Source organism: Ascidia mentula, chromosome 6 (genome assembly GCF_947561715.1).
Source record: "Ascidia mentula chromosome 6, kaAscMent1.1, whole genome shotgun sequence".
Lineage (NCBI taxonomy): Eukaryota > Metazoa > Chordata > Ascidiacea > Phlebobranchia > Ascidiidae > Ascidia > Ascidia mentula.
This window is the reverse complement of record NC_138571.1, coordinates 12,439,226-12,449,385: the sequence shown is the minus strand read 5'-3', so window position 1 is coordinate 12,449,385 and position 10,160 is coordinate 12,439,226. Positions and strand designations below refer to the sequence as shown.

General features: G+C 40.2%; 1 protein-coding gene across 1 annotated transcript; it reads right to left on the bottom strand.

Annotated features, from left to right (window-relative positions):
• Positions 1-1,706: 1,706 nt before the first annotated feature.
• On the bottom strand, positions 1,707-5,171 carry LOC145906071 (aquaporin-8-like). Its single transcript, XM_082993452.1, has 5 exons — positions 4,904-5,171; positions 4,349-4,475; positions 3,620-3,807; positions 3,214-3,348; positions 1,707-2,219 (listed from the first exon to the last, which is right to left on the bottom strand). The coding sequence occupies exons 1-5, from the start codon at positions 5,104-5,106 to the stop codon at positions 2,093-2,095; spliced, it is 780 nt and encodes a 259-aa protein (XP_082849578.1). The 5' UTR covers positions 5,107-5,171; the 3' UTR covers positions 1,707-2,092.
• Between the last annotated feature and the right edge of the window lie 4,989 nt (positions 5,172-10,160).

The window sequence follows — 10,160 nt, the reverse complement described above, 5'->3', positions numbered from 1 at the left end:
ACAACCGAAACGTTTGCTAAGAATCAATTTTGCTTAAATCATATGCCCTTAGTTGTTTTTTAATGTAAACTCTTGCACTGATTGTACGCAAACTAGGGATGTGCCAAGGCGAACCCGAATAGATTCGCCGAGTATGAGCACAGCTTTCATATTCGCGCAAACCCGAATGCGCAAGATTCGTATACTTAATGAAGTGTACAATGATGGTTGTGTGATATAACCGCTTTGGTTTTGTGCTAAATGATCAATAACGGTAGCACACCGCTACTAACGCCACGAGAACTGGCGTAGTCGCTTACACGCCATTGGTTAGTCACCACGAACTTACAAAAAGTAACGAAAATGCCATTTTACTTGTAGCGAAATCCTGGTCGTCTAACATTGTATTTTTACGGGCACAACGAAGTAAGTTCATGGCACCGGTTTGCAAACACAGAAGCGTATTTGACAGCAAAAGAACTGTGTTGTTCATTGCATTTGCTCTATCTAAAGACATTGCTATACATTGTGCCAAGTCAAAGTATTGCTTTTTTCACTAGCGCTATAGTGGCCAATGTCGTCTAATAGATTCGGCTGTTCGTTTTAGTAAGTTTATTAAACCTTGCACAAATCATCTGTCTGTAATTATGATATCCGATGGTAACAAAACAATCGTTGGGCAAGCAACATACTTGCGACCAAATATTGGTGACGTCACATTTACACACGAATATATTCGCGTTTGTGTGATCTTTAACCTGTTTTCCCGTAAAAACTCCGCAGCTTCCAGCCACTGGGTACTCGGCGTGTCCAACGTCTGTGCACTGATGCGTATCGACGGTCTGGCGTGATATTTCTGTTTCAAACAAAACCCCGTTCGCACTGGACTTGATCACTCGGTGAGGAATTTCTCAAGCAAAACATGTTAACCCACAATGCGCAAAATCGTCTAATTGGTTTGAATTTTGTTGCTGTGTTTCCGCACACCACTTCTCAAAAAATGTTATTTACTTCACAAAAAATGACCAATCGCCCAATCGAGTCCCGGTTCCTAAATCACTGCGTTGCAGTGTGTTTACTTAATATAAGTGTTGGCAGATAGTAAGCAAACCTCAGTCTAAAAAGTCAAATATTAACCGACCAACCAAACGTACTTAAAGGCTTTTTGATGCCATACCAAAGGCGAGGTACGCCTACTAAGCCATTTGTTTTACAGCGGTCGAAATAGTAAAACCATTCTTTGTCGTGAATGACATTTGCATTTGAAATTCTACATTTGCTTTTGTTGCGCACGAGCAAGGCCTTTTTTTCCTGCCCATAACGGAACCTACCGTTAATTTTAAAGACTTCCATTGTCCATTACCCAACATAATATACCCAGTTCTGGGCATTTTAACTGGCGTTACTATCAGGATGTCAACACTCCGCATTTTCTACAATTAACGGAGATCAATTGGCTGCAAGACGACTACGCATGTTCATACCAATGTTTACAACAAAGCTTGAGCAGATTTTGTCAGCAATATTTTGTGAAAAACAAACTCCACGCTTCCACTGTGACAAAATATAAAAAAACGTAACTTTCGGTGGTAGTTTGTTTTGGTGACGATAAAACGTTTATTTTCAGATGTGGATAAACCACGGGGTTTTATACAAACGGGGAGAATGTAATTGTGCGTATCAATACCTAAAGTATAGTGACACAAAATGGTGAGAACAAGTAAACGCATGTAATTTATTGAGCGAAAAATGAAACACAAAGACACTTTCATGTTCGATAAGTATGTAGAGATGACTGGCGACAATAAACGTGGTGATAGATAAGACACTTCACAATACGTGATTACTGTACAAAACAAGTTTCATTCTTATTGCAAGGCGGCCCTCACTTTTAGACAGAAAACGTTTCACAAATGACTTGATGTCCGTTTTTTTTCTAATTCGTTTTTCATAATTTTTTAATTCAAACACGCTATTCTAAGGCGCTACTTCCTTGTACAAAACGGACCCACTATGAATACACAAGAGATATTGCGGTCTATAAAACAGAGGCAATGCAATGAACGAGATTTTGAAGTCATTGGATTCTATGGTTTCTCACAGAAAGGCGGTGTTAGATTTTGGAACCAACTTCCACTTCAACTGTTTGTGCGGTTTCCATTGCCATCGGTTGTTGTTGAGGAGTCTTGGTTCTTGGTTCGTCCTTTATAATCAGCCTTGCCTCACCGGCGAAGAACAACCTAGAAATAAGGTTAATTTCACAACGGGTGGCAGAAAAAAGTCGTTTTTTACGTTACATAATTTTTCGCAGGAATGTAAAACAAACTGTTGACCCAAGTTATTAAAAGTGTGACTATTGGAAGGGTGTATTACTCCAAATGGTCAACCAACAAAATAGTTGGAAAAATCACTAAACAAAGCGTTTGTCGGGCCATAAAATGTCCAGGTCTGTAAAAAGAAGGGTTGCAATTTTTGGGACATTTATATCGTTATTAGTGGCTGTGAAAAGAATGCGTTACGTGATCTAGAAATGTTAAATAGAGTAGAACTGTGAGCTTTGCTTCCACATCTCACTGAAGTAAAAATCGGAACATCAGTCTTAGTCGCAACTCAATCTGCATACACTGAGTAACCTACACACGACCTGCATGCCCGAAACCCGATGCGCCCACGCCCAAGTGAAGGGCATTACCAGGTGAATAACGTTTTCCCGTGCGTACAAAGCACGTTTTCAATCAACGGAAGCCAAGTTGCTTCTTTTCCTTGCTGCACTGTGATACTCAAAAACGTGAGAGTCGTTGCAAGGGAAGCAAAGAAAAATAGGCAAAGTTGTCGCTGGTAAAAAGGCATCGTGACACGATAATTTGTAGACGTGGGACGAACTTGGCAAGCTGCTTGAAATCCAACGTCACCAAAACGTGACTTTTTACGGGTCGGGTAAAAACTAAATGAAAAGTTGACGAAAACATCCACCCCACTACCTGCGAAATCTGGCAGGATTTGTGCGACATCTTAACGTGTCAAAGACATTGTACTAAAATAGACCGATCTACTGGCATAAAATTAACGTACTGTATTCTTTCGACGTTTCGTCTGCCACTACGTCCAGACTTCACCTGGGTTTTGTACCGCATTTCAAACGTAAACCACACAATAACATTCAGAAATTCAAAAAAGAAAAAGGGGAACGTTACAGTGTCAAAGACAGCAATTTTTTACCGAGTTTGCATTTACCTGAATAAGCCGCCGGAGATGAGGGCCCCAATAAGAGGAGCCACCCAGTAAATCCAGTAGTCTTTCCATTGCCCTGCAACGACCGCCGGCCCGAAGCTGAGTGTTGGGTTCATGCAACCGCCTGAAGTGCGAAACCTGATACAAAACAACAAAGGATTTCGTGTGCATGATTTTAAGCCGAAAGACAAACCGCAAACAATTTATAGGAAAGCATGACTCGCCAGCGCAATTTGGAGATGCAAATAATGCGAAAACAGTGCATTGGTTTGTGAATAATGCAACGTAAGTTTTTTGTCGCAAAACATGAACACAGCACATATAGGTTGTGCTCCACACATATCTGCACAAGTATCAAGCTTGGTACGTTGTGCGCGTTTACTGCGTCACTGGATGTTAAGTGGCTTACCCGGCCAAGATGTCGATAAGAATAGAGAATCCAATGGCGAAGGCAGCGTTAATGGTGCTCAGTTCCACGGCAGCCATAAGGACGGCGAGAGTGAGTAAAGAAGTCAATACTATTTCCATGACCACTCCTTGCCCAATGCTTACTGTTGCACCAAGTGCAAAAGCCCCGGAAGGTGCTCCGTTAGCGGCCTGTACAACAAGATATAAAAGTAAGGCTACAGGGTCGCTTGGATCAACTTACAGGGTCGCAGGGCTGTTTTTATACTAGGAATCCACTAATAATGGTTATGGTGGCTTGCCATTTAAATTTTTTTAAATGATGTTTGTGTTGCCAAATGAGAAATTTTCGATCCTATGCTATTCAATTGTTTGTTACAATTCAATGGAAAATAATGTGATAATGTAAGTTTAAAAAATCCCAAGAATCCAAACCAAGATGGCGATATTAGGGGTATACCGTGGAAATGAACGCATAAGGTTAAAAGTAAATGACATATGAAGCAGCTTTTAATAAACTCTTCTTTAGGCCAAAAACAGGGTAAAAAGCGCCATAGACAGGTAGTTTTTATTTTCCCATTCTTGGAACCACCAAACAAAATAATAGGTTGTTATTGTACGAAATATTACGGTCATAAACACTTTATATTGTAATGGCGAGCAGGTCTTTCAAACTAAACAAAATACGCAAAAGCTATATAATAACGCTCGACTGGCGAGAATTGTTACTCACTAAAGCCAGTCCGGCGCCGGCAAGGGATCCAAGCATCTGAACGACAAAATAGAGAAGAGCCATATACCACTTGATACCACCCCCGATAAACACAGCAGTGGTGACCGCAAAGTTGACGTGCGCCCCGCTGGAATGGAAAAGTTTTACAGTAAAGCCAACTGCTGTTGATGGAGAAACCGAGATAAGTGTTTAACGCAGCACGAAAACTACGTAATTCTCAGTGTACTTTATGTGAACTGCAAGATGGAGTGTTGCTTGAGTGTGGCATAATAGTATCTAGTTTTCTTATGTAAAGCAACCTTTCAATGAAGAATGTGTTTGTAAATTCTAAGTCGTTTACGATGTATGCGCTGTACTTGGGTGCAAAACGGTTTTGGCAATTTTATTTATTTCATCTCATTTAAAAAAAAACTTAGGTAGCTTTGAGTAAACCTCACAAGAGCGGTAAATATTATAAAGTCGCGCTTTTCCTTGAAAACAACAAATCGCGCTCTCATTTATTTATCAGCCGATTTTTGTCAACAAAGTCTTCCGCTACATATTCCAGCTACTAACCTGATGTGGCCGAAAATGATGACAAGAATGGCGACGGTAAAGCCGTCGGTGATGGCCGGTATCAATGCATTCATCGACGATCCGGTGTTTGACAAGCCAATAGTGTAAGCGGCGGACGAATGCAAAAAGGCGAAAATCAGTTGGCCAAAAAATTCCGCCAGAAGGGGACGCACAAACTTGTTGAAAACGGTCGATGACGTCATAGTGATTTTAGGGTAGTTCGCTCAAGCGAGAAGCAAGTCACAATGGAAAATAAATCTACGTCTAATCAACTGAAATGTATAAGGTAACGATTAGTTTACTACCTGCTCTGAACGTTACTCCTCTGACGTCAAAATCTTTCACTGCCGATAATTCGTAAACGATACACTCATATAGCGTCATATATCTTAAGTAGAATTAAAAAAACTTCCTCTTGCTTGCAGCGAAGTATCAGCGTGACACACTCCGATGCATTTCGGTGAAACTTCAACAGTATGCGATGTTTCAACAATTCTCATTTTTCACCTGCAGAATTATAGCCCGCAAAACAATTTAACAACGGAGTAAATCACACAGGAACGCGAGGCACAAAGTACAACGATGTAAACACGTTGTAATCCCGGTAAGTCAACTTGATGTCAGCGGTGGGACGTCTGAGCGTCGAAAGCAATCGCTTGGATGGAATGTTGGCGCACTGCCGTTTCGCCCAGAATAACCTTTTTTTCTCATTTTTTATTCAAGAAGGAGAATTCTTTTTGGTACTAGTCGAAATTTATGTACAGTATTACAACAAAAAAGTCACCGATCGCCTTTTTATAGCATAGATACAATAAATCGAGCATATTAAAAAGCCTTTTGGGTGACGGAAATCCAAAACCTTTCCTTGGCTGAAATTCGTTTCAATCCTTTTGAACTAACATCTCGACAGCACTCCAAAACGTTTCATTTGTTGTGTTAACGCGTGTGACGAGTCGATAAGCCAGCAAACCCGGAAATATATTCGTCACGACGTGAAATCATTTTTTAAGTTCATCAGCATTAGAGGTTCAAACTTTGTTGCTGATTTTTTGTTAAATCAATGCTGATTTTTTTTCAAACAATTCTTTTTCAGCTACATCAGTGATTCCCAACCTTTTTGTGGTTGCGTACCACTTGGAGGTAAAACAATTTAGACGCGTACCACCTAGTTGAATGTTAGAAAGTAACCTAGGGGATAAGGTAACGGTCGTTTTGAGATCACTTACGATTTTTTAAATTCGAACTATACCTGCAAGTTACGAAAAGGTGCTCGCGTACCTCCTGGAATGCCGTCGCGTACCATCAGTGGTACGCGTACCACCGGTTGGAAAACACTCATCTACAGCATCTGAATCCCTTCGAAATAACACGAAACGAAACACTTTGCCGTTTTACACGCAATCCTCATAAATATTTTGAGAGTTTCCGAAACGCGTCACTCTTTGCCATGGGTTCAAACCGATCATAAACGTACAACAATTACGGGATGCGAATGCCGAACGTACCGAAGGGTAGAAGTAATTTCAAAACCTTTTTAATAATATTCTGCACTCAAAAAACAGCATATAGCACAATTAACTATACACAATATATAGTTAAATGCACTATCTTCAGCAGACGTATCAGCAGTTATTCCAAGAAGGAAATACAACTAAAAAGTCGGATGAACAAAAAGAAGTTTTAAAACACTGCCGAAGAGCATGCTGACCACTAGCTTGGCCATGGTGAATGGCAAAGAAAATACATCCGCCTGCGCAATTGTGAATTTACAGCTGCAGTTGCATTGGCGGCATGTGCTGAAAGTTTTTAAATTCGTTGCGTTTCCAACATTATTCATACCGTCTTGCAGCAAATTGCAAACAATCAAAGCGTTTAAATTGGACCATTTGCTACAAAACTGCAGGCTCATACCACAGAGTCTACAAAACTAGTTTCAATAAAATTGAACCGAGACCGATTTTCCTCACAATAACGCACATTAATTCTCGCCTTGCTCATAGACGAACCAATAAACACAACCGCAGGGTACACTTCAAAAATTTTCCACACGAAGACATTGCTGTTAAGAATGAAGTGTGTTGATCCAAGTTGTTTGGCAAGCGCTGTTGAGCTATGATACCAATATTGATTCGACAACCGAGCAAAACGGCGGGCGAGTGAATGCTACGCCCACATTCAATTGACGACCACGAACAAATACATTAAAATCGACGCTTTACGAGTGCCTGTTTTAGCTGATGCCGCATTTTTGGCCAAGCACCATCGATCGTAAAATAGTTGTATTTGATTTGTAGTCTAAAAGAACTGTGGCGAATTTCTTTGGGTTTGTTTAAACAGAATTGAGCAAATTTTGTTGCACAAACATCGCTGCAGTACTTTCAATTCGTTGTCCTTTCGGAATGTAACAGCTTTGTCTCCTTTAAGACGATGCAGGCTGTACACTGCTGACATTCTTTGCGCATAGCCTAACCCTGTGTAAACAACCACCATTGATTATTGTCTAACTCATTCATTGTGGCGAGAATTTAACAAAGATCCGGCGCTTTTTCCCCCGCTGCGGAACATGTTGATTGTGACGAATTGATTACGTCACACATGCTGTTAATCTCTGATCCAATGCTAATGCGGTTTGTTGTTATTGTGGGTTCAAACGTTCCCTGTTGATTTCCAAAGCGATTTTCTGGTGATTAAAGGGGTTTGCAATTAAATCGAGGGCGACTTGCTGATGTGTAGTGAACAAATTCCAAATTTTCGGCGCACTGGAATGTAAAGTTCAGTTATTAAGTCCAGTGTCGTAACCGCCGTTATTGTCTGCCGTAGAACCACCGACTTTTTAATGAACCAAAATCGAACAAGGTCGTTATCACTAGACAATAGACGCAATGCAGTAAATGGGCATAAATGCTTGGTGGTGCCTCGACGTTACGGCCAATAAAACTACCGCAAATGATCCTTGTACTTGGTTGGCATCGAAAATGAGGTACTTGGTGATATTAAACGGTCTGTTCAATTTGTTACGTCTGTGCTTCATCGCTATGCTGGTGGCAAACGAGAAATGCATTTTTGATAGAGCACTAATCATACCAACAGCCAAAAGCGATGCGTTTTTTTTCGCTTTTATTACTACGCCTAATTCTAAAAGTAAACGCTAACAGCTGCCATACATGAAACCTGAGAAGTTTAACTGTTTTTTTTTTTATTTGTAAAAGTTAGCTAACAAATAACCCGATGCGTGAAAAACGACTAACCTAGCTTCGTATAGCGTATTACTGTAGCATTAGCGCGCTTACAACCAAAGCAGTTTCTTTTGATACAAGCTCATTGCGGTGTTTGGTCTCAAATATTAAATACAAACAATCCTCACGTAATTCCAGGTTTTCAACAAAACCGAAAGGAAAGACGATGGCCTTTGGAATACATAACGTTTTTAGAAACCAATTGTGCTCTTGCAAAAATATTGAAACAGGCCAAAAAACACTTTAAGTAAAACAAAACTACTCGAATGTTTCAAAAATAAATTCGTCCAACATTTAGACAGAATTTACCGACCGCTTTGATTGAAAAATCATTTTTTTCACCAGATTAGCACGAAGATCCCCCCCCCCCCCCCCAAAAAAAAAATACAGTTGAACCACAGCAACGATAACACAGACATCTGGACTTAATCATCGCCACATCAATCTGTCTGGCGCGGTTTGGAGTGCACGGCTATTTTACACTCCAGTAAGTCGCGGTGACTAGACAAATGTGCCAGGAGGTGCTACGTCATTGTCTTTCCGCCTCCCGGATCGTCGGAGGTTGGAGCGGCTACAAAACGTGTCTAAATTTATCGTGACTGACTCCCTGCAGTTCGTATGATCTGCTGCACTCGCTTTTTCCGCTAATTCTGCGGTTAATAAATGTTGGGGCCATAAATATGCAAAGTGCTGGGTATAGCGGAGATATTCAACAAAAGATAGTCATTGTAAGCCCAACACGTACAGCATTCCATGCCGTGCCAACAAAACGTGACATTTTGAGACTGAACCGACTTCTAAAGTCGAATTTACCTCTGCATTAGGAAGAACATGGCATTTTCCTTACATGGGCAATAAAATCTAGATGCAAAAAATTCACGAAACTTTTCAAAATGTTGAGATTTTGGGGAATAAGTGATTCAATTTACTAACGCAGAAGTAAATTGAATGTTCAATTTACTAAAATTTTAATTTTCTCACAACTATCATCAGTCGTGGAAATACATCAGTCGTGAAAGTTTTACCAGAACGCCGAATTGCGTGAATTATTTTACCGATAGTCTCGGGTCACTTTCACCACTGGTAATAAGCATTAGGCAATAAAAATACGGAATAAAATATTTGGAAACAGAAAGAAAAACGTTTTTGAACGAAAATGTTTGCTTATAAATATAATTATAAGAAAGACTGTGTATAGGCTATGTCAAACACTTCTCACAAAGTAATAAGGATATTACCTAATGTCCACGTTCAATTTTTGTGTCGTTTTTGAAAATGGTTGCACAGCACAACTTCACAGCGGAAAATATCGGCAGTGATCCAGACACGAAAATTTAGGTCACGCGCCGAAGACAAGCGTAGAATTCCAGTGACGTGACGAGCAAAAATAAGGCGAGATATCAGACAGTCACGTCACGTGTTCGGGAGAAATGACATGCTACGGCGTGTGCTAAATTGGTCTTTATGTTTAGACATAATTCGGACGCTCAACCTGAGGTTTTTTCCTTCGTGACAAGGCATTGAGTAAGACATTTGCGTCTGTCTTATGTGATAAATGGTACTGGAACCCCTACGTAAATGCGTTCGACTTTCTTTAGTAACCTTTTGACCACTGTACAATTTTATTCCTAGTCAAAAAACTTAATTATGCTGACTGTGCACTTACTTACACCAAAATGATGCACAGATTAACGGCTTTTATTTAAAGTTTCGTTGTAGAGCCTGCTTGAAATAAGTCATTGAAAAGTAGCATCGCGCAGACAAACTCTTGCTGAATTACAACCAATGTTAAATAAAAAAGGTGAAACACCTCTTGTACTTAGCACATAACGCTTTTAAACTTTCGTACCGCCTGCCACCCTGCTGAAACAAAAGGCCAAAATTGCTATTGGTTGTTAATGTAGAAATAGAACCAAAACCGTTCAGTATTGCGTATTGTTTCCGGAGCGGCTTCAGGAGTTCTTGGTCATTCGGTTTAAAATCTTGCTGTTTTCTCTATGTCCTTAAACGCATTAGCAGCA